This window comes from Phyllobates terribilis, unplaced genomic scaffold (genome assembly GCF_046119375.1).
Source record: "Phyllobates terribilis strain yellow unplaced genomic scaffold, ASM4611937v1 Scaffold_2__4_contigs__length_985480577, whole genome shotgun sequence".
Taxonomy (NCBI): domain Eukaryota; kingdom Metazoa; phylum Chordata; class Amphibia; order Anura; family Dendrobatidae; genus Phyllobates; species Phyllobates terribilis.
Window position 1 is genome coordinate 12,244,447 of NW_027362762.1, and position 25,558 is coordinate 12,270,004.

A 25,558-nucleotide genomic window follows, 5' to 3' on the forward strand; every position below is an offset into this window, starting at 1 on the left:
GGTGAGGGTCATTGATTGCAGCACCACTCCAGTGGTGTTTTCCAGCGCTGGAGTGGCGCTTTATATCTAATGCCCCAGTCACGCACACACCCTCCAGAGTCTTCAGGGGTTTTTCAGCGCCACTCCAGTCCCCCTGCTCCATCTTGTGAGTGCAGGTTCTGACTATCCGGAAGGTACCTCACATGGGCGCAAGGCGAGTCCACGACAGGAGAACGAGGCTCAGACTTGTAAAGGAACCTCCGCGCAGCTCCATGAAACACTGGCTCTCTGGACAGGTCACTTTGCTGGAGAATGATGGGAGCAGCGGAAAAAACCTTTGAAGATACCAGAAGACGAGTGGTGCTTTCGGGGTGTATATGTATAAAAGACAATAAATTATTTGATCTTTAGATCTTTGAATGTATTATTCTTTTATTCATGACCGGCCAGCGGAGTCTTCCTGAAGACCAACCCCAGAGAGCTATTCTACAACAGAGGGGTCTGCACCCAGCCGAGGTCTCCCTGGGAGTCACTCACCCTATAGCCCCAAACCAGTTTAACTGCCTTCTCCCCCCTAGAATAATTTCTGCCTCGACCATCAGAAAGCTCCTCAATAAGTCAGAGATGGATCTAGATTACAATGGGACATGTTCCATCCATGAAAGCCACCAAGAACTGATGTCTGAATGAGGCCCAAGGGTGGTCTCTCCATCATCCCTCAGCCAGTCATCTGTGGCGGGGAGGGTCATTTCATTGTTGTGGATCAAGGCTCCAATTCATTAAGTCTGACATTTTGTACACCGATCTTAATCTGGGGCATCTTACAATAGTGGACAAGTCATTAAGAGGTGTGAGCCGGTGACCGAATCTGATGCATCTGCCACTGCCAGAAAGGTTACTCCAGTCAGGGCATAAGCCATGAATCAGCTGTATGTGGTCATGCCCCAGCATATTTACAGTCGGAGGATCAGGCCAGGAGTGGTGGAAACAGCTGACGTTTCAAGGTATTTTACCCCAGAATTTTGGCAGACACCTTGATGAATTGTGCTGCCTCATGTGAACAGCTTCTTAAGACAGTACAAAAACTACACAAGCTAGGTCAACAGTCCCTGAACTGTTCAGTAAGGGACATCCCAAGAGTCACATATTAAAGCCATTGCCGTTTTCCCTTAAACATACAGAAGGTTATGAGCATCAGGGCGCTAGAATGGGGAGGTCATGGGTTCGAATCCTTCCAGATTATTTTTGTGGGAGGAAGAAAGTCTGCGGGAAGATTATTTTGGCGAGTGCCTCCTATAATTGTTCACAATTGCAAGTAGAGATCACACGGGAACAACATTTGCTGTAAATTGAATATTTTATTTTCCAGTTCGTGTCTACAATCATCCCCAGTGCTTTACCACACAAGGACAAAAGGGCCGGAGAGTCCAGGCTACAATGGAGGTAAAGATGAAGCCTTGATGTTAAATGGAGACGCTGTTCTCAATCTCCTTGGGGTCCAGGTACAGGTAGGACACGCGTCGGCTCTGGTCCATCTCATTAATTGACATGGATATCTCAGCAAGTTTCTCCTGGAATTCTCGAATGAATTTCTGAGGAGTTTCCTCAATAAAGTGCTCGTCAGGGTAACGGCCAAGAGGTCTCTAAGAAGAGAACACAAAGTGAGGAGAATATCAGTAAGACAAACCCTACATTACAATTGGGTTTCTAGGAAGCCCTCCATAGAGTGATAATCCCACCCCAAGATAGGAAACAGTCAATAACCAGACTGGCATCAATGCCGCAATTTACTTAGATAGGGAAACGCATTATGGAGGTTTCCTAGAACTCAAATTACAGGTAAGACCAATTCTATTTCCTCTAGTCGGCCTCAATGACAGCACCACAGGAGAAGCCTCAGATAATAGCTTGGAGAAGGTCTGGAGACCATGTGGCTGCTGCTTGTTGAGAGCGCTCACCTTCTCAGGCCAGGACCGCCAGAGCTCTCGTTGTGCCACAAGATGCCCCCCCAAAGATTACCCCTGTATTCACGATGCTTCACAGATGGTAGTTTTGTCATTTACTCCCAAACAGCAGGAATGGCCACATCGGACATCTCTAGCCTTTAGAATTCAGAAGCTATTCTGCCAGAGTGCCTGGATTTGGATGGAAAAAGACATGGGACCTAGATCGTCTATAGTGATGAGCGAGCTCGTTTAACCCTTTTGCCGAGCACTTTCCGAGTATCTTCAGCGTGCTCATATATTATGTTACAGTCCCTGCAGGATTTATGATTGTTAGACAGCCTCAACACATGCAGGGATTGCCGTTTGTTAGGGTATCCTCATGTTTTGAGGCTGTCTAACAGTCATAACTCATGCAGACAGACTCAAACCTAATATACGAGCACGCTGAAGATACTCGGAAAGCACCCGGGTGTGCTTGGCAAAAAAAAGGTTAAACGAGCATCGCTCATCACTAATAGTGAAGACTCTAGTAGACCGCAGATCTGAAGGAGGAGGAGTTCTCCACTGCTTCTTAAGAGTTCCCCTAACGTATTAACCCAGTGATTATAAGACATTGGTAAATACCTTGCCGTGTCCTTCTTGCCTCATCACTGGCCGCTCACAGGTATCACGTCACCCGACTGCAGCCGGTTCTGACACCCGCTGAGGTCACATTCCGGCTGCAGCAGGGGACGACTCACTTCTGCGTTCCTGGGATACTGGGCTGTGGGTTCCTTAAGTAGTGGACAACTTCTTTAAGCTGTTAATAGGCTGAGCCGCCACCTTTATCATTGCTCCTCTAGGGCCACTCACTTCCACACCTACTTTATGTTAGATCTTTGCAAGAGGTGGGATCTTGGTGGGAGGCATAAGCCAAGTTGAAGGCCCATTTGTGTGCCAGAGTGGCAATGTCTATTCCGTCCAAGAGTCTCAGACTTGAGATCTTTGGCAAATGAGAAAACCATCCACTTTGTTAATATCCAGAAGGTGGTTGGGGGAAGGGGGTGCGCTATAGAAAGTCTTCAGGTCTACTTTTCCTTGGATCTTCTTAGCTCAGGCAGATGTGCATTTGCCCAGAATTTTTGGCTCCTGATAACAGTACCTCTGTTTTGTGCCTCTCCCTGCTCCCCCAGATGTCAGATGGGCGCTGTGCTCTGAATATCATGACATGGGCATTTTATTTTATCACATCTGTTGTATCACATTGCAGCTGAAGGACCCCTAGACAGCTTCAAGCTATTGACTTCTATCCTTCTAGGGAACATGACCTCAGACAATGAGCCGCCATAGCACCTTCTCCTGCCGCCATTCGTCATTACTAGAAACTGATGCCTCACCAAAAATGTATAATTCAGATTCTTAACTTTAGACAAAGCTTTGAAGACCTCAGCTTATGGGAGCCATGAGAAGAGAGTCTTCTAGTCAGGGTATGATGCTTAGGTTAAGCAGGCTCTGGAATTTCCTCAGCCCCCATATAGTCCACAAGGGTTGGACATGTGAGTACTACAATACCTGCAGGTCCATCATTCAGTAGAATGGAAGAACGGGGATGGGAGACTATGTATCTATTGTAGACATGAAGTCTTGCATCATTAATGGAATAGTTATGGACTCCATTTGTGACCTACAGATGATACAAGATGGAGTGGTTTTCAGTTCACTGGCATCCTGCAGGTTCATTTTGGTTTATTCATTAGAAAGATGGGAATAGTGACCAAGTCCTTTATCTGGAACAACTGAAGTGACATTCATCAGAAGAAGCTAAAGAATATGAACTACTGCAGGACCTTGGATGGAAGGGATGCTATGTGTAGTGAGAGATTGGAGGGAGTCATACTTTGACCTTTCCAGGATCCATTCATGGGTGTACTACTCCATGTAGGATACACTTCTCCCTCCTACTCAGCCATTGGATGACTAGAACGTTTCTCCCTTTACATCCTTTGAGGTAGCTCCAACTACTCCGATGGATATGCTGACGAAGCCAGAAAAGAAGGAACCATCTCATGGAAATGGAGAGATGCTAGGTCCGGAGTCGAGGAGACCTGAGCCACTCGATGCACAAGGTAAGATGATGGCCTTCAGCAAGCATTATATCTTTGCCAATACTCACTGATCCAGGCCTTAGGTAGGCAACCTTCATGCCCCACAGGGACAGGAAGGGCTGGGTAATGGAGGCATTTAACCTTTAGGGTGTGTAGTCAACCTCCTGTGGTACGGTCATGGAGGGCTGCTTAAGATGCTGGTAGATACTCACCCGGTCATTGGGCTCCTTACTCAGCTGCCACACAGCAACTATTCCAATAGCAGTTGTATTGACATCAGGCAGGGAATCCAGGATAGTCTGTAATGTGGTGGTCCCTTTGGCTGTGGGAGGGGGGCTCTTCATAGATGTTGGTCCATTGGGCATCCAGGAATAGAAGTCAAACTGCAGAGGAAAAACGAACAAGGCCATTGTCAGATAGGCAAAGCTTTGTCACCTGTGTGGCTAATCACCCAAGTCATTGGCTGCAATGACCTGTCGCAGAGGGATCATTAGTCTGTTTCCACGATATATGGGACAGTATCCAAAGAATCAGAAAGCTCAGTATGTCCAGTGTCAGCCGCATCTGATCAATGATGCTTGCAGTGAAGGAGTAGGGTGTTGTTGAGGGTTAGTAACCTGCATGTATGAGCAGAAAGCCACCAATGGAGTCTGGTGGAACAAGAGCCTTGAGGGGGGCACCCTACAGGACACCAGAAAACCGAGCATCATGCGAGAACAGACCCCATTTTGTCTCAGTGATTAGTTAACACTGGTGGGGGGGGGGGGGGGGGGGGGGGGGACATTTAATATTTGTTTAAGAAAGTAATTTCCTATTGGTTACATCTATCGTAAAGTTTTTTGGTTAGTGATAGTATAGAAATGCACCAGAAATCAGCATTTGTACTCCCTCAAGGTCGTATTGTCAGATTTCCCCCAAGACCACTTTAATATTTGGAGTTCAAAAGGAAATAGAAGAGCGGATTTCACTCATGCGGGAATATTTCTCCACTCACCTGACCACTATTGACCGCTGCGTGCTGAGCAGAGCATCTGAAGACCACCATGGTCAGGTATTTTACCAGCGAGGACACAGTCTCCAGGGATGATGGGATTCCTGGTGGAGGAAGGAATGGGCAAGAAGTTAGTGTTAGAGTCAGTGAGATTTATATTCAGGAGAGCAGAGGAGGCCAGGTCCACCAGTTGCTATAGAATGGCCGACCTGATCCATAGAATACGGGTACAGGTCTCTTCCCTTCACTTGCCCTCAGCATTTAGGTGCTGAACCCTTTTACACTCTTGTAATGACTGTTCACTATAGAGACAGCTCAGTGGAGCCAGAAGGGAAGAGACTGCAGAAAAGCTGGAACCCTGAGGAAGTCTGGAGAGACAGCGACTGTCATCGGAAGGAGTCCTCTGCTTGGCCAAGCTCTCCTGTATGAGAGAGCCCCTCCAGACCCCTCAGCAGCTTATGTTATGGAGAGAGAGGGATCGGCCATTGGAGATGCAGCTTGCCGGGTCCATGTATAATGATGGTTTCTCTCGGTCTGGTGGTAGCAATTGTTTAATGCATTTCCACATAATATTAATATAACGAGAGGGTGCAAGCTCATGACATGGTCCTAATATAAGGAAGCTGCAGCAATATATGGAGTGTGAGCCAACGCCCTTCTGGCTCCAGCCATGCTGCCAATACCACTGTTCACACATGGGGCATCCAGGCTACGATATATACAGCCAGTCACTGGCCTCCGCAGCCTCAGGCGGTATATATGGAGACCGTTATCCTGGCCGACACATCTGCAGCCAGTGTAAGCCGTGCACGGTGCTGAGCTGTCTGGATCCAGGAGGACGTTTTACAGCCATTTTAGTGTGCAGCACGTGTCATCTTGGACAGCTATAGTCATGTTTGCTACACAATATTCCTAAAGGCAAAATAAATTTAAAAAGGACATTGGTTGCATGGTGCTGCCAACCCCTGACCATTTCCTTAATGCTCTGCTCCAGCCCTGATGGCACTGTGCAGCTGCTCATTCAGATCAGGTAGGAACTGTGCAGCTATGGAAACTGCAATATAGACAACGCCTGTCGTCATTGATGTAGGTTCACATTGTCAGCAATTCCATGTTTGTCTACACGTTACAGACACCGGACATCACTAGAGTCAGGGTCACAGCCTGCTGATCAGCGCGTTGCCCCATAGGGAAAAGCCCTGGATAATCTATAAGCCCCTTCAAGCATCGTCAGGTCTTGTAGTTCAGTAACATCTACAGTCAGGTCTGAGGTCTCCTTGACCTGAGAAGGTGTCGCTGTCGTCATCCATGTACAGCAGTGGACAATGAAGGGAAGATACAACCGAGTGAAGTCCTGTGACATTACGATGGTCGTACCTGAGGAGTCACGTTTCAGGAAGCCCTTCTCGTAGATCTCGGCCACCCAGGCCTGCAGTTCTGGATCTGTCCTCACAGCCTCGTCACTCTTATAATAATACTGCACAATGCCGGATACAAAGCTGGAAGGAGAGAAGAGATGAAGATTAGATCAGCAATTCATCTCCAGGCTCTCCTTGATCCTATAGATGACATGACGCCACTATACACCTGGCACAATATGGTCCCATCATGCAGGTACAGTATTAACCACGGTTGTCATTCTTGCCGGTGGGCTTAGTACGAAACTTTGTCTAGACCCAAGTGGGAGAGAACACAAACTCCCAAGGAGAAACCTTACCCTTTAGATCAGTCAAATCATTTCTCATTTTGTACTGATGAGGGGGTAATACCCAGGAATGGGGTCTAAAGATTGAGATTCTGATTTGGCCTTTAACAAGGCTTGAAATGTTACTTGGGATAAAGGGTTGATAATGACTTGTAGGATCGCTGCTTTCAACAGGTGGCCCTAGAGTTTCAAGTTCTCTTGCTCTCTGGAGACAGTTTTGAATGTTCCTCTTGGGACATTAAATCTGCAGATGTTTAAGTCTCCTCATACTGGCGTGCCACCGTTCACCAGGAGAAACCTTACCCCTTAGACAATTGCTAGGAAAGTTTCAAAGACCGCTAGTATATAAGGCCCCAAGAGAAGCAGATTCCCATCCAGAGTGGACATGGTCATGAACACGTCACCTCTCCAACGCCTCCCAGATCATCTGCCCATCATCTCTGTAGTAGTAATTGGGAATGGACTCCAATCCTCGGGCCTGGATGTCGTCAGGCAGACAGAGGCCGCTGTACGTCACCTCCTGCATTGCCTTCTCCAGTAATACATGTATAGAGTTTGTACAGAGCGCCGTATTCTAGATGAAACGGAAAGAAGGTGGGACATGAAAGCTTCACAATCTCATAAATCCTATTGAGATCAGGTCAATATACAGCAGGTGGCCCCGAGTTTATAGAAATAACCCAGGGCCCAAGTGTCCGATGCAGTTCCCAGGCTCTGCCCATGATTGGGTCACCTACATAGACTCAGGATGGCGTCAAGGAGATGAGAGGTAGATCTCCATCAGTTTATGCCAAAGAAAAAAAACACTCATTTAGATCTGATCATGTACAGGTTAATCTACAGAAAGACTTCCCAAAACCAAACTACAAGCAAGAGACGGAATAATGAGGTAATGATGGCGCCGCTAGACCTCAAGGAAGAACTTGCGTTATGCTTCTGAGCAAAGTGAAGACTGAACACCTGCGAACACCGAATGGGCCACCAAGGTTTCTAGAGGAACCTGAAGTTGTGATCTTAACCAGTGTGCCGGCCTGAAGGTTCAGTCATAAATAGGCCAACCAATCCACAGGCGTGTGACAGCATGCAAACAGTTAAGCGGGACCACCACAGGGGGGGGGGAATACATTTTACATACATCTTCACACCTTTCCAGCTCCCCAGCCATTTCTCACCTGGTCCTCAAACTCACATCAGCCATAGAGGTCACTGCAGATGTTTTGGGGCCTACATGTGAATTGCCCAGGGGGATATGGGGGATTCGGTATCCGGGCCTTTGCCTTCTTTGGATGTCACGGCGGTCGGCTCCCGGGCCCGTACCCTGGAGTCACTTAAAAAGGGGTTGTTGCTTGAAGGGATGATAAACGGTTTTGTCTCGTGACGCCACCTGTGGTTCCCGGTAATGGGTACCAGCGCTGCGGAGCAGGTCCTCTGGAGCAGATGTTAGGGCAGCTTGGTTGATGCGGCTCTTCACAGGCAGAGCACAGCTCCAGGGCAGTGTAGGTGCAGATGGTGATGCTGGGTGTTGTAGTGCAGGAGCGGTAGCGTGGTAGAAATAACTGACAAACAGTAGGGTGCAGTCATCCGAGTTTACTCAGTTATTTAGGTTCCTCAGGTGGCAATATACAGGTGACCGTCTCCCACGTCACACTGCGTTCACCACACAGGGGTTCAGCACTCCCTCAAGTATCTCAAGAGCACTTAACGGGACCCCTCTCTGTACGTTCGTTTCTTAGCGGACTTCCCGCGCTGGGTCTCTCCCTCCTGCCCTCCGCCTCGCCACAAAGTACCGATCAGGTATCTTGAGATCCCTCTGGGCAACTTGGAGTTCCCGGACCTTGCTTGGTGCCCTTCTCGGCGGCTTAGATGCTAATGTGGCAAATGCAAAAGCCTCCGGTTTTCTAGCTGAGACCTAAAGTAACTCGGCTAGTCCAGGAGCTGGTTCCCTTCTTGCGGCCTGATCCCTCTACTGCCTGGCAGATTTGGGCATACGGGTGCCGTCCTGCACTCACCGTACCCCCTGGGATCCCTTCAGTTCCTGGAGCCTTCCTCCCACTCCTCTCAGTCTTGGGCATGACAGGCCGAGCCTGCCTCCTGAAGAGCATCTGCTCCCTTCCATCCTCTCACTCTCTCCCTTCATACCGCTACTCTAAATAAAATATATACGCATCTCTTCGAGTGCTCCCCTATTCTGCATCCTCCACCCACACCCACTACATGGTTCCCCCTCACCTTGGTTCCCCCCACTCCAGCCAGGGACCGGGCTCAGCGGCTCAGCAGCGCAGCAGTGCATCTTGCCCTTCCAGCCGGCCTAGAGTAGTGTAGTGTTGAGTGCAGGTGTTGGGGTCCTGGGCAGTACTCCATCCTTACCTGAGAGAAGGGAGACCCCACACCTCTGGGTGAGGTGCAGTACCTCTGTGGCAACTGAACCCTCAGGCATGCCACACATGCAGCTGGAAGTCCTAGACTAGAGAACATGGGGCTGGAGATGTGACAGATGACTGGACAGTGAGCAAGGAGATCATTTTAATTTCTACATCTTGGGGGTCATTGTGCTCCTGGGTCTGGCAATACCCCTGAGCATTAAAGACATTCAATAGAATTTCCTGGTAAAAATGGAGGAGAGCCACTCGCCTCAAATGGAGTGGATCACATTTTGATCACCATGACTGGTGTGTACGAGGCCAGTATCACTAAGGGTGCAGTCAAACGGCCATATAAAGCGGACCACAGACTGGTCCAGTTCTTATACTATTTAGGGCTTGGGCCGCTGGCTCTATAAAATCATTAACAAGGCATTAGAGCTTTGATCATCTCAGATTAGGACCATTTGATCTTATTTGACATTTACTTCATGGATTCCTTACCTGGTTATATATTACCCCAGTCCTCCTAAAGTGTATTCATCTTAGCTAGTGATAATTACTGAAGGTGCTGATGGGGATGCACAGGCCTATTCAATTTATTATTCTACTGAAACTAAAAGCTTCCAAACCCATATTAATATCTACAGCCTAACAGATCCAGAGAGCTATGAGGCATCTTCCAGAAAGACTGTCCATCCTACAGCACGAGTAGATCCTGCACAGGTTTGCTCAGATTAGGAGCATTGGGCGAGGAGGGTGTACGCACACGCAGAGAGAAAAATTGTTGGCCAACACCAAGTAGAAAGAAGCAACCATAGATGAAACCATTGACAATCTAAAAGCAGATTCACCAGACCAGACACAAGCAACGATATCCAGAGGCCAAACCAGAAGGAACGTGAATACAAGCTGGACAGCTACTTGTACAAGCCTATATCCTCAGGGTTAGATGTGGTCCCTCATGGAGGTCCGGTCCACTATTGAAGTGTTACGTTACTCAGCTACACAAGCCATGAGGGAGTGAGGACTCCTTCCAGAGTTTACCACCCATCTTTAGGGACGCTCGTCTAGTGAGCTACCCTTATCCCAACCTACAATAATGGAGGTTTTTTTGCTTTGATCTCAGGGCAGATGTCTGATATCAGTTTAGGACACCCCATAAAGACACATGCACTTTTACAGCAACAGCCATTACTAGTGACAGCATTCTTCTCCTGTCCAGCAGGTTGTCACAGTGCAGCTCCCACCCCACAGTTTGTAGGTCAACATGTAGCACCCCGAGGATTCGGCTGCTACAGGGGTATTGCACCTCAAACCAGAGGTGTGGTATTCCACTCCCGGGTAAGGATGGAGTGTGGGACTGAGCTCAGATAGCTGCATGCACTACACTCACCCCATTTCCGGGGGACAGAACAACGGTACTCCCACTAAATAGTTGTGCAGGTACGACAGCGTCTGTCCCTGGCTGGAGTGGGGAGGGGGGAGGAACATCCCAGTAGTGTAGGGGCAGATAGGGGAGGGGCTCTGGGCATAGAGGTAGGAGCCCATTGGGTGCTAGTCACCTGGGCTCACACAGAGGGAGTATATATGGTGGGCACCATCTAGAGACAGGGTGAGTTCTGAGAGAGAGTTCAGCCAGGAGGGCTGACAGGGAGCTGTGGCTCCGGCTGGGCCCAGCTCCAGGGCCAGGCCTGTAGTGGAGAAAAGGAGGAAGAGAGGCCCAGAGACACAAGACAAGAGGGAACCCTGAGATCCCAGAAGTAAACCAGAAGGGTGAAGGGTTGGCAGAAAAGGGTACCGGATCCCAAGCTGGTAGAGGCTAATCATCCTTAGCCAGGAACCGGAGGTCGTGGACAAGTTTTGGCGCGACCCCTCGCCATATCCACCAGGAAGGCAGACCACGAATAGGGTCAGGGAAGCCGGGACAGGTTTCGCCACCAAAAGGCCCGAGGGAGCCGGACATAGGTGGGTCCCTGGTGAGGACGGCCAGTAGGAAGGAAGAGAGGGGAGCTCAGGACCACGCTCTGGAACTGCCCGGGAGTTGGCCGAGTCCCGCACCTGGTGGACGCAGCACGGCTTGGGTGGTCACTCTTGGCCGAAGTGACCGGAGCAACACCTGTGAGTAAAAGCCTTGAAACTACACCACACGTCTCTGAGCTTCCTTGCTTCACCATCACCACCACTGTCATCTACATCTGTTGCCCTGAGGCCATACCCCTCCCGTTGGGGGTTATACCATCTACGCTGCACAATCCTATCACCGGCCTCAGCGGTCTGCCCTGCAGCGGCAGCTCCATAGCTGCATTCAACGGGTGGCGTAGTCGTCCAACATCTACTGCTAATACTCAGCCACACAGTTTGACTCCCTGGGCACGGACCGGGTCACCGCCACGAGACTACTACTCCCATCGGATCCGGCTCCGGGTAAGCCCTCCCCCGTGCGCGCGATGCCGCGCAATGAAGGCCCAGGGGCGCGTCAAACATCATGGACTTACTTGATCAAAGACGCCTCCAGGAGCAATGAGGACATTTCTGGCAAGAGTATTGATGTTCAGCGTGTAGCGTAGATGAGGAATAATAAGCTGTGGGAGAAGAGGAAGAAAGTGGAGGTTGTAGAGAGTCAAATTCTTGGTTCAATACAGATGGTAACAAAGGAATAAAATGATTAAGCAACAGATGTTTCCCATCAACATGATGCAATAGTCACACAGAAGTGACCACTAATGGGTGAGGGTGGATGCTACGAATTGATTCAGCTGAATTTGTACAGATTAAGACTATATTGGTTTTCAAAGATCAGAGTCATAGAACCAATGAAATTCTGCTCAAATCATGAGCAAGATGTCAGATGGAGAGCATGCATCAGTCGGGTGGAGACCTCACCTTGTACACTGGATGGTTATCAGGCAGCTGCCGGTGAGTGGCTACATTGAACACTTCAGTAAAGAGATGGGTGTGGAGCAGATGATAAACCATCTGGTGGACCTGGAAGTCGGCACTGCGAACCCAGATCTTGGCCAAGGTCCAGTCCCACTCATTGTCACTGGGCAAGAAGATTGGCATCTGTTCTCCTGGAGTCTGACCCAACTGTAATGGAAGCAGGAGATGGACCTCATTTAGAAAGCTTTAAAGCATGCAAGGGAAAGGAGGAGAGCAGCTAAAGCTCAAGAAGGGCAAATGTAGTCTCCATCTTCAAAGATGGAAAGATGGAGCCAGGAAGTGACAGGCCAGTGAGCATTTCTATACCAAGGAATTACAGGCCAGTGAGCCTTACTTCTAGATCAGGAAAGATATTTGAACAAATTATCAATCATGTAAGCAAGTACATTGATAAGAATACAGTAATTCACCAGAGCCAGCATAGGTTTGTAGCAAACAAGTCATGTCAGACTAATCTACTTTCCTTCTATGATGGAATCACTGACTGGGTGGATCAGAAATGCAGTAGATGCTATATCTCGACTTCAGCAAAGCATCTCATACTATGACCAAGTATGGGACTGACAAGGCTATGGTTAGGTGGGTTCATAACTGGATCAGTGATTCTACTCAGTGGTCATTAATGGTTGTGCAACCAATTGGCAGAGTGTTTCAAGTGGGGACCACAAGGCTCTGTCCTGGCCCCAGCGTTGTGCAACATTTTTATAAATGATCTAGATAAGGGAACTGAAGGTAAACTAATCACATCTACAGACAATTCAAAGCTAGGAGGGATAGCTAACAATAGAGACATGATTCAGAAGGATCTAGAGAAGCTTGAACAATGGTATTTAACAGGGAGAAATGAAAGATTCTACATCTGGGCAAGAAAAACAAATTCCATCTACAGAACAAGAGGAATAGAACTAAGAAACAGCAGGTGTGAAAGACTCAGGTATACTAATAGATCACAGACTGAACATGAGTCAGTGTGATGCAGCAGCCGGAAAAAGGCAAAAAAAAGTGTTCTGGGATGTATTAAGAGAAGCATACCGTCTAGATCACACCAAAACAGTGGAGCAAGTTCAGAGAAAAGCAACCAGAATGGTGAGCGGACTGTAAACTATGTCCTACAAGGAAAGACCTGGGAATGTTTAGCTTGTAAAGAAGAGTAAGAGGAGACTTAATAGCTATGTACAAATCTCTAAAGGCCTGTCAGTGCATCATCCTTATTCTCATTTGCACAAATACTAGAAGCAATGAATGAAACTGAAAGGGAGAAGATACAGATTAGATATTAGAAGACACTTTCTGACAGTGAGGGATCAATGAGTGGAACAGGCGGCCACGAGAGGTAGTGAGGTCTCCTTCAATGGAAGTCTTCAGAGGCTGGACAGACATCTGTCCGAGATGGTTTAGAGGATCCTGCATTGAGCCAGGGGTTGGACACGCGGACCCTGGAGGTCCCCTCCAACTATAGCATTCTAGGACTCCATGTACAGGGGTATATAGTATATACAGGGGGATGGACACGAGGACCCAGGATGTCCCCTCCAACTATAACATTCTAGGACTATATGTACAGGGGTATATAGTATATACAGGGGGATGGACACGCAGACCCTGGAGGTCTATGATAAAGCTGACATGAGGGGAATGTGATTTAGTAACTATTGGGTGCTGATGATCTGGATTAAAAGGGATCATTTTGTTAAGTTTGAACACCGGTCATTTAGAAGATTGTAACTTCGGATACATTTTGCATTTATTTATAAAAATCGTAACCGAAATTTACCATTAACAAAGTATAAAGTGTCACGAAAAAATATAATTAAATGTTTCTATCCATCCCAGTGATCGAGTTATTGCAACCAGGTCACATTTTGCAAATCTAACATGTGGCCGAGTTGAGGATCTTGCCATTTACCAATGAGAAATCTATGGCACTGTTGTGATAAGTGTTCTTGGTGCACAAGTAGAGCGACCAGCCCATACATAGTACAGAAAGATAACATGGCACTCAGATGTAGAATAAAGTTCTGCCTTCATTTGTAGGGAGCGCTCCCTACAGAGACGCACGTCGCGCTCATAGGCGCCATCTTTCCTGTAGAACAGCACTCAGGTCCCACCCGCTCCCCATGGAGGCGATCAAGGGTCTGTGAGATCATACACTCTCCATGTGCCACTTGGAATGATCACCAGGATCCTCCTCCTAACTGAAGCTCCTGTATCCTTCTCCTACCTCAGTTGCACGAGTTTCTGATGAAGGTCTAATTTTACGACCGAAAATGTTCAAGGTACAAATGAATTCATAAGAGCAGAACTTTATTCTACATTTGAGCGCCAAGTTATTTTTCTGTACTTGCCATTTACCAAGTTACCCCAGTAGCATGGCCGTCTAGCATCGCGTTTACTAGCCGAGAGGTGAGCAAAGATACAAGTAACAGTGCTGGAAGGACGTGAAGGGCTGTCAGGTGTGTACGAGGCCAAGAATTAGGCTGAAAGTAACCCTAGGAGGCAAGGTTGGTGTTAGTGGCCATTACCTGAATAGCGATGGGGACTAGCTGGTCCTGGAGGTCCTTCCACAGCAGACACAGGGGGGCAGTCAGGTATTGCGGCTTTTTGTTGATTGACGCATTAGGAGGAACTCCCTGGAGGATCTTGTAGTCGATTAAGAAGATATTCCCGTTCTGCAAGATCAGTGGCAATAATGGAGTTCACAGTGGGAGACTCATTGTAAGCTACAGAGCCATTACGCTTGGTGATCAGCCCCTCACCTGCAGCTCTTTCTCAAGGTCAGTGGAGGTCCCCAGGGAGGCGGCCACCATGCTGCTACTGACCGGGAAGTTCTCCGGTAGTCGGGTGCATTTCTTTATCAGCATTGGGTTAACTCCATTCAGATACTGGTAACCAAAGAAGGAGTCCTCATTCCAGATCCTGGAGACCTCATCTGGGAGAGGAGAGAAAGAGTGATCAAAAAAAGGAGGGGAATCAGGATGACCATCTTCCTACCAGTATTACATGACGTGATCAAACAAGGCGCAAAATACCAAAAAGACCAGTTACCCATAAATACCCCATTATTACTGTATTTCCACCAGTTTACTTTGTGACTGGTGTTCTTAACCACCCAGGTGACCAGAGTGAGATGAAACACTCACAAGGAAGGGAACTTCTAGGGCAAGAAGCCTTTATGCCTTCCACAAGCCCAGTTTTTTCTGGTCTTAGAAGACCCATTAAGGCCTGAAACTCCAGTGTTACAGCAAAGATCTGAAGTTTTTGCAGCTGAAGTGTCGTTTTGTAGAGGATTGGGAGGAGGGTGGGCATTTTTGTTGCTAGTGCGGCACCCTGCTACACACCGGTACCACAGAACCCAAAAAGGGTGCATGGATGAACTTCTCCACAAGAGGCCCTCACTACAAACAGACACCTCCACCCTTCCACCTCATACCACCAGAGGGAGCCTGTTAGGGGTATATATACTGGAGGGTGGAGTTAGGCAGTCAGTGTGTGTGCTGGCACAGAGATCAGTGAAGAAGCAGCATGTGAGCTGCTGTGCTGAGGGCCAGCCAGGACCTAAAGCACGTGCTGAAGCCCTGGGGGCCTAGAGCGGGGCCAGAGGAACATCTTAGGCTCACCCCAGAACACAAGCTGGACACCGGGTCCACACCTACAGGGTCCTCTAGGCCCAGTAGGAATAGCCGGTACACCAGGAGGATTCTAAACCCCTGATCAACCTGAAGCTACAAATCATTTAAAGAACTAGGAACCACGAAGGCCCCAGCATCCATAAGAAAGTTACTACCACCAAGCATGCAGGTGAGGAGAGGGAAAGTACAGAAGCTAGGCCTAGTTTCAGGCTGGTCAGAAGCGTCAGAGGGGAAGAAACAGATCAGGAGGCCTTATACCCACTCACTGGGGAGAGTCCTGAAGTGCACCCTTCCTATCAAGTACCCTGGACCGTACCTGCCGTCTACACCAGTAAAGGTACTGAAGCGAATCCCCTGGGTGAGTGTCTGTTATTCTTCCCTGGCCCAGCTGGGCCACCTGCATCCCTTCCATCAACCCTGCCCTGGGGGCCCGCTGCGCCTGTGGGGAGCAGAAACATCACAGCTGCCATCCCATCACCCCCGGAGGTCTGCAGCAGCGTTGGTACCCATTACCAGGAACCACAGGTGGCGTCACGAGACAAAACTGTTAACAGAACCCCTTTTAAAGAGTGGCCCCAGGGTACGGGCCCGGGAGCCGACTGCCGTGACATCCTACAAAGAAGGTAAAGGCCCGGGTACAGAGTCCCCCATATCCCCCTGGGCGAGTCACTAGATGTGAGCAAGCTACAGTCCAAGATGAATAAAAAGTATGCTTGAGGCAGCAAAGTCAAGACTCCGGTTTATGAACCCCATAAACCTAAGATAATACAATGAGAAAACCAGGATAAGAGCAGGGAGTTCGGGGTGGGGAGCACCTGAAGTTTTGGTTCTGTTGAAGTAAAACACGGTCTTGATGTCTTCTAAGTTCCTCCAGGAATCGGTGCATTTTGTGAAACCTTTTATTCCTACTTCCAGTCCTCTGTAAGAAAACAGACAGTTAATAATGTTTCCAGTGCAGGGGTACAAGAAAACAGTAAAGGTTCAAGACAGGAAAATATAAGAGTCCGACATCGTTCACAATGTCATAAACACTCTCCAGAGCGGCCATCTACAGCCAGGGAATGGGCTCAGGCTTCATTAGACACTAAACCAGATGGTGACAACATGAAGCCTTTATATCAGGGTCTCAAGGATCAGTGGAGGCCACCATAGATCCCATGTAAGGAGCAGACACAGCCTGGACCCTCCACCAAAACAATCCTTAGATTGACCTCATGTTATACATGCATGACCAGCGATGGAAGCTTGCAGACCACCTGTCCGTCATGCAATGCTACATGCTGGATAAGGTGCAGGTAGTGGTTCTGGGAGTCACTGAAGACCTACGCCATGATCTTTGTGATCTGGAAGCTGCTTTCCTTTTGTGTGGAGTATTGCTCGTTCATTGGTAGATCATAACCGCTGTCTGCATCCATGCAGTATGGGGAACCGGGAGCGTACACCTTCCACCTGCATATCAAACATCAGAATCAGTCATGTTCTTGGGCTACCCCCATAGTCCAGTCAGCCTGCTGTTAGGCGTACATGGCGTCACTTACTTGTAAGCTTCTCTGTTCTTCGCCAGCTCTTCTGTCCTATGATGAATGCAGACATTGCTGGAGGATAATATCCTGCCTGAAACACAAACAGGTCACACTAAGCAGCGCCTCCTGCAGGGACGGTGTCCAAGCTCCATACTTATGTGCATGGACACCTCAACGCCCACACTAGCTGGCAGAATTGGACAGTTTTCAGAGGTTTACTCTGATTTAGCCTTAATTCTATGGTTTTTTCCCCTCTGGATCAACACAGCAAGTCAGGAAGTTTGACTATGGCTCATGATATGGTCTCAGGATGGAGCCACCCATTAGAGAATTAGGTTTATATTATGTATTGTCCTACCTAACCAGGATTACGCACCTATGCCATGAGGGATTACCACATTGGTCTGGCCAGAGATCCACCGGTATATAGGAAAGTGGTCAAGCTTCCCATCGGGGGAGGTGACATGGACATATCGGCCGTACCAGGCATCCTCAACTGGGAACACGTGAGTCTCTTTGTAGAGTCGCACAGAAAGCAGCGCCCCAACATCCTCCTTAATAGTCACATCAAAGTCACACACCTGGATGGGCAGAAAACATGGACCCACATTAGGATAAATCCCACAAGGGTCACTGGCTTTAGACAACTGATCCGTTTGTGGAGTCATCTAGTCTTCATGTGCATATGACATGACCCCGATATTGAGCATCTACATCAGCCTGGGATAGCATGGTCAACTGGCTAATGTGGACACCCAACAGCTCCTGATTCTATAGACATAGCCAGCTACTCTTTGCACACATTCCCTAACCCTGAAAGTTAGAGACACATGCGGCCAGCTAAAGCCCTTCCCTGGCAACTTCCTCCCACATCTAGAAAATTCCTTATATTTGTGCTGATAAATGTTTTTAAACAATCTCCAGTCAACCTTGGTCCAGGGTTTGGAAGCTACTTCAGCCCTGTGCAGAAAGCATTTACGGCGTCGTGTTGGCCAAGTATCTCACAAATGGCCAAGCCAGTCTGATTATTAAATTGATGAGTGGATTCAGAAAAGAGGGTTCTGAGATGAGCCAGCCTCCTTAACATCGGAGACAAGAAATCCTCCCTCAGCTCCAGAAGTAAAGCCTCCAAACCAAGGATCTGAGCACCTGGAAACCAGAAGCGTGTTCACAGGTAGTTTATATTAACACATACTCGAGGAGGAGTTTTCTGAAGATAGACAACCCCTCCAAGAGGAATATAGCCAAAGCTAAAAGAAACGCAAAGTGACAATTTTATGAAGGTCGGGGCCAGTACCAACACCAAAAAAATCTTTATGAAGTCACCAGGGGCCCTGGAATATGATCCATGTTTACCAAGAGAAGTGTTAGACCGGAAGCCCACCTATACACACATAGGGTAATACAAGACTACTCACCGTTCCTTGGAGCCACAAGTAAGCCAGCTTAATCTTCACACTCTCTCCTTTCTCCCCAATAAGGCTGATGGAGATGGCATCAATGGTCCCAGAGAGCAAATCATTTCCTGTGGCCACCGTCACCTTGTAGCGCCCCATGTTGTCGGTGGATGACCCCTCTCCTGTACATAAACACTGGAGGTCACTGGAAGGAGAGCCTCATATACGGTCCAAGTCCTCCAGGAGGACAGATCATAAGAAGTCATTAAAACTAATGGGAAGACAACAAAGCAGCCGATCCACCGACGTGGCAGGAATCCCATCATCTCACCATCACCCCGAGAGCGGCAGTCAGAATTCTGTTACATGAAGGTCTAATATTTAAGGAAATAGACATCCTCTGAGGGTTTTTTTTTGTGCATTGGGCTTCATTAAAGATTATGCACAGTTCAGCTCTTAGAAGAACTTTCCTGGCGTGTTATAGCCGGCAGAGACCCTTCAGAATGGTCAATGAGCTTGTTTGGATAGAAAAGTCATAAGGCCGGAGTCAGACATGGTCTACAAGGATAAAACACCAGTGGTGTAACTTTAAGCTGGTGGACCTTAATGCAAAACCTCCGGTGAGCCCCCCACCCCACAATTATCTCAGATCTTTATTAGTATTGCTTCTTTCCCATATGGGCCAAGAGACGTTCTGGGCCCCTTAGATTCCAAGGTGCGGGCGTGCGTGCGACCTCTGCACCCATTATAGTAACGCCCCTGTGGAACAGCACCATTATAAGAAAATAAAGAAGTTATTCAACTCAAGAAAACAGTTATTCAAACTGATATTTTTCCTCCTGTATGTAAAATCTAATTAAGTGAAGAGAAGCCGACACCATCTCTAAGCTTACATCTCGTGATCTTTAAGGCGGGTTCTTAAGTGATTAAATTGCTTTAGACATTTGCTATGGACTTGCTTTTCTAGTTATGGTCATTCTCCTGCAATGCGAGATTCTTTTTCTATAGTGCACAGTTGGTTTCCATGGCGCTCGGCCTCCAGCCCATGCAGCAGTTACCTGCCAGGTGACCAGTTCACTCATCAGGCCATGTGCACACCAGCAGTATTTGCTTGCACAAGTTTCTGCAGCATTTCTACAAGGTCGAATTCTGCAGCATTTTTTTGCCTGAGGATTTACCAGTGTTTTTTTACAGTGCATTGTATAGGAAAAGTGCAGGCAAATCCATAAAGAGAGTGGACGCGCTGCTTCTTTTAACGCACATGAAATTCTGTAAGGAAAACTCCTGATCAGGTGCACAGATCTTACAAAATCTCATAGAAAATGCTGGGATAAGGTTTGCAGTGCATTTTTTGGGGGGCCAATTCCACACAGATTTACTGCATCAAAAACACACCATGTGCACATAGCCCAACACCCCAGCCACTATTCTCAAGCCCATTGAGGTCTATAGAGTAGTCATCTGCTCACAAAGCTTCCAGAATCCCCAGCAGGTCTAGTAATCACAGCTTTCACTGTCTAGCAATGTGTGCACGTTCATCTGCCCAGTCCTGTGTAACTACAGAGATGAGAGAGTGTAAACCCAGGACAGACCACTGATGGCTGAATGTGATACAGCAGACCTCGTGCTGAGCTTTATACATCTAATACTACAACTCTACTATTCACCAGGAGGACAGACGGCAGCACAGAATGGAGACTGCGTTACTCCGAGCTGCTCTACAGAGGGAGGACAATATGTATTTTTACTAAAATTTCAATATTGTTCAATGCTACACCAGGACAGCCTCATCCCAGGTAATAACCCAACTACTTTCTGGAGACAACTTCTCCACAAGCAGAAAATAGATCAGACATATTGGAAACCGTAAAAAAATGGTAAAGATAAGTGATCTGCGTCCACAGCCTGAACACCAGTATAAGAACAATAGAAACACCGACCATCTGTACAATGATGACAGCCCCCCCACCAAGCACAGCTCCCACCACCACCAAGCACAGCCCCCACCACCAAAGCACAGCTGACCCCCCACCACCAAAGCACAGCTGACCCCCCACCACCAAGCACAGCTGACCCCCCCCCACCACCACCGCACAGCTGACTCCTCACCTCTCTGTGGCCTGGACTGGAAACCAATCCCAGGCAGGGAAGAGAAGGCTTTATAGGGTCTAATGACCTCCAGCCTGGACAGACAGGCGGGCGGGGAGGAGAGGACACACACTGTCTGCAGCAGATTCTCTAATGTTAACCCCTTAACCAGCAATTATGAGACTTGTCTGCATACAATAGTAGGAAAGTTGTGCAAAAATGTTGTGACTTTTGGCGTTTTTACGCCACTCCCGGCCAGCTCCGCCATCGTTTTGAAAAGTGGTTAGATGTTATCAGGGAGCGGCATGAATGAGCTCAGCCGAGAAACTCCTCGTCATTTCTGCCACAAGAACGGCCTCGATTACCCCAGAGATGAGCTCCGGATCCTGAGCGAAGGAAGATGTCTGGCGTCGGCCCGCGGCGGCCGGAGGATGCGCCAAATTCATGAAGAGGAGCCGATGTCTACACACGTGTAACGCGTCTTCCTCCAGGGCGTCCGCCATCAGGGCGGGGGCACAAGACGCCGGTTTTGATGATTTGGGGGATATGAAGACGGCAATTCCAGATAGCTGCGGGATTTTTTATATTATATAATGAATTAATGAATAAATAGAAACCATTTTTGGCCTTTTTTTTTTTCATTGTCTTTATGGTAAATGATTTCCTAGAAAATAATGATGTTTAGGCCACGGCCCCACTATCAGTATAACGCCACGGCCCCACTATCAGTATAAGGCCACGGCCACACTATCAGTATAAGGCCACGGCCCCACTATCAGTATAACGCCACGGCCCCACTATCAGTATAAGGCCACGGCCACACTATCAGTATAAGGCCACGGCCCCACTATCAGTATAACGCCACGGCCCCACTATCAGTATAAGGCCACGGCCCCACTAACAGTATAAGGCCACGGCCCCACTATCGGTATAAGGCCACGGCCCCACTATCGGTATAAGGCCACGGCCCCACTATCGGTATAAGGCCACGGCCCCACTATCGGTATAAGGCCACGGCCCCACTATCGGAATAAGGCCACGGCCCCACTATCGGTATAAGGCCACGGCCCCACTATCGGTATAAGGCCACGGCCGCACTATCGGTATAAGGCCATGGCCCCACTATCGGTATAAGGCCACGGCCCCACTATCGGTATAAGGCCACGGCCCCACTATCGGTATAAGGCCACGGCCGCACTATTGGTATAAGGCCACGGCCCCACTATCAGTATAAGGTCACGGCCCCACTATCGGTATAAGGCCACGGCCCCACTATCAGTATAAGGCCACGGCCCCACTATCGGTATAAGGCCACGGCCGCACTATCGGTATAAGGCCACGGCCCCACTATCGGTATAAGGCCACGGCCCCACTATCGGTATACGGCCACGGCCGCACTATCGGTATAAGGCCACGGACCCACTATCGGTATAAGGCCACGGCCCCACTATCGGTATAAGGCCACGGCCGCACTATCAGTATAAGGCCACGGCCCCACTATCAGTATAAGGTCACGGCCCCACTATCAGTATAAGGCCACGGCCCCACTATCAGTATAAGGCCACGGCTCCACTATCAGTATAAGGCCACGGCCGCACTATCAGTATAAGGCCACGGACCCACTATCGGTATAAGGCCACGGCCCCACTATCGGTATAAGGCCACGGCCCCACTATCGGTATACGGCCACGGCCGCACTATCGGTATAAGGCCACGGCCCCACTATCAGTATAAGGCCACGGCCCCACTATCGGTATAAGGCCATGGCCGCACTATCAGTATAAGGCCACGGCCCCACTTTCAGTATAAGGCCACGGCCCCACTATCAGTATAAGGTCACGGCCCCACTATCGGTATAAGGCCACGGCCCCACTATCGGTATAAGGCCACGGCCCCACTATCGGTATAAGGCCACGGCCGCACTATCGGTATAAGGCCATGGCCCCACTATCAGTATAAGGCCACGGCCCCACTATCAGTATAAGGTCACGGCCCCACTATCAGTATAAGGCCACGGCCCCACTATCGGTATAAGGCCACGGCCCCACTATCGGTATAAGGCCACGGCTGCACTATCGGTATAAGGCCACGGCCCCACTATTGGTATAAGGCCACGGCCCCACTATCGGTATACGGCCACGGCCGCACTATCGGTATAAGGCCACGGCCCCACTATCGGTAAAAGGCCACGGCCCCACTATCAGTATAAGGCCATGGCCGCACTATCAGTATAAGGCCACGGCCCCACTATCAGTATAAGGTCACGGCCCCACTATCAGTATAAGGCCACGGCCCCACTATCAGTATAAGGCCACGGCCTCACTATCAGTATAAGGCCACGGCCCCACTATCAGTATAAGGCCACGGCCGCACTATCAGTATAAGGCCACGGCCGCACTATCAGTATAAGGCCACGGCCCCACTATCGGTATAAGGCCACGGCCCCACTATCAGTATAAGGCCACGGCCGCACTATCAGTATAGGACCACGGCCCCACTATCAGTATAAGGCCACGGCCCCACTATCAGTATAAGCCCACGGCTCCACTATCACTATAAGGCCACGGCCCCACTATCAGTATAAGGCCACGGCCCCACTATCAGTATTTGGTCAGTATTCGGTCAGTGTTCGCTCAGTATTTGTTCTCAGGAGTGGGAACCAAAACCAGGTGAGGAACAATCAGAGAAAAGGTAGAATAGAAACAAGTCACCAATTCAGCATTTATCACCCACTCCTGAGAAAAAACACTGACCGGATACTGACCGAACACTGATAGTGGGGCCGTGGCCTTATACTGATAGTGGGGCCGTGGCCTTACACTGATAGTGGGGCTGTGGCCTTATACTGATAGTGGGGCCGTGGCCTTATACTGATAGTGGGGCCGTGGCCTTATACTGATAGTGGGGCCGTGGCCTTACACTGATAGTGGGGCCGTGGCCTTATACTGATAGTGGGGCCGTGGCTTTATACTGATAGTGGGGCCGTGGCCTTACACTGATAGTGGGGCCGTGGCCTTACACTGATAGTGGGGCTGTGGCCTTACACTGATAGTGGGGCCGTGGGCTTATACTGATAGTGGGGTCGTGGCCTTATACTGATAGTGGGGCCGTGGCTTTATACTGATAGCGGGGCCGTGGCCTTATACTGATAGTGGGGCCGTGGCTTTATACTGATAGTGGGGCCGTGGCCTTACACTGATAGTGGGGCCGTGGGCTTATACTGATAGTGGGGTCGTGCCTTATACTGATAGTGGGGCCGTGGCCTTATACTGATAGTGGGGCCGCGGCCTTATACTGATAGTGGGGCCGTGGCCTTATACTGATAGTGGGGCCGTGGCCTAACACTGATAGTGGGGCCGTGGGCTTATACTGATAGTGGGGTCGTGCCTTATACTGATAGTGGGGCCGCGGCCTTATACTGATAGTGGGGCCGTGGCCTTACACTGATAGTGGGGCCGTGGCCTTACACATTTTTTCAGTGTTTTTTATGCTCCATGAAATGCAGACGTCAGTCACCGCGTTGTGCAAAAAAACAGCTTTTCATATGTGGATTTAATACAATTTAACTGCATCACATCCGCTAGGTGTGAACACACCCCAGCACTTTGGAATATATACAAGGGGGCATTCATCATTAGGGCTCGTTCACACTGGGGTATTTCTGGTCTGTAGCTGTAAAAGAACAGACAGCACTCAGAGCAATGTTCTGCGATGGCGCAGGGCGCACGAGCCATTATCTCCACAGACCGAATCCACCGGAGAAAAAGAAATGGCAGCAAACGCCGGAGTCTTCCATAAAGCCGATGAGACTCAGGTCTACGGGCGCAAAACCTCCCGATTCCTTCTGTCTGTCGTCACGGAAGACGAGCGAGGAAAACATCCTCTACGTTTCCTGGATGAAGCTGACGGGTTTTCTCGAGCCTCAGGGGAATGGTTTCTGACATTTTTTCTCCTTTTTTCTCCTCCTTATTCGTGTCTTGAACGTGTCGTATATTATTGTCACCGGCAACTCCCAATATCAAAGTAAGGTGTGAACAGGAGGCCGAGAATACCAACAATTTCCTTCTTAAATGTATCCAATCTGTAACAGCACAAAAAGGAGATTGTAACGTGGGATCCCCTCCCCGATTGTAACGTGCGATCCCCTCCCCGATTGTAACGTGGGATCCCCTCCCCGATTGTAACATGCAATCCCCTCCTCGACTGTAACATGTGATCACCTCCTGATTGTAACGTGGGATCCCCTCCCCGATTGTAACGTGGGATCTCCTCCCCGATTGTAACGTGGGATCTCCTCCCCGATTGTAACGTGGGATCTCCTCCCCGATTGTAACGTGGGATCTCCTCCCCGATTGTAACGTGGGATCTCCTCCCCGATTGTAACGTGTGATCCCCTCTCTGATTGTAACGTGCGATCTCCTCCCCGATTGTAACGTGCGATCCCCTCCCCGATTGTAACGTGTGATCCCCTCCCCGATTGTAACATGCGATCAACTCCCCGATTGTAACGTGGGATCTCCTCCCCGATTGTAACGTGGGATCTCCTCCCCGATTATAACATGCGATCCCCTCCCCGATTGTAACGTGGGATCCCCTCCCCGATTGTAACGTGCGATCTCCTCCCCGATTGTAACGTGCGATCCCCTCCCCGATTGTAACGTGGGATCCCCTCCCCGATTGTAACATGTGATCACCTCCCCGATTGTAACATGCAATCCCCTCCCCGATTGTAACATGCAATCCCCTCCTCGACTGTAACATGTGATCACCTCCTGATTGTAACGTGGGATCCCCTCCCCGATTGTAACGTGTGATCTCCTCCCCGATTGTAACGTGTGATCCCCTCGCCGATTGTAACGTGTGATCTCCTCCCCGATTGTAACGTGTGATCACCTCCTGATTGTAACATGCGA

The 25,558-nt window shown here is 49.1% G+C and overlaps 1 protein-coding gene across 1 annotated transcript; it reads right to left on the bottom strand.

The window, feature by feature from the left end:
* Positions 1-1,381: 1,381 nt before the first annotated feature.
* On the bottom strand, positions 1,382-18,736 carry LOC141248757 (polyunsaturated fatty acid lipoxygenase ALOX15B-like). The gene is made up of 14 exons (XM_073669441.1): positions 18,579-18,736; positions 17,537-17,741; positions 17,176-17,251; positions 16,964-17,086; positions 16,453-16,556; positions 14,765-14,937; positions 14,531-14,677; positions 11,952-12,155; positions 11,564-11,650; positions 7,110-7,279; positions 6,378-6,499; positions 5,004-5,104; positions 4,222-4,392; positions 1,382-1,622 (listed from the first exon to the last, which is right to left on the bottom strand). The coding sequence occupies exons 1-14, from the start codon at positions 18,714-18,716 to the stop codon at positions 1,443-1,445; spliced, it is 2,001 nt and encodes a 666-aa protein (XP_073525542.1). The 5' UTR covers positions 18,717-18,736; the 3' UTR covers positions 1,382-1,442.
* Positions 18,737-25,558: the final 6,822 nt, after the last annotated feature.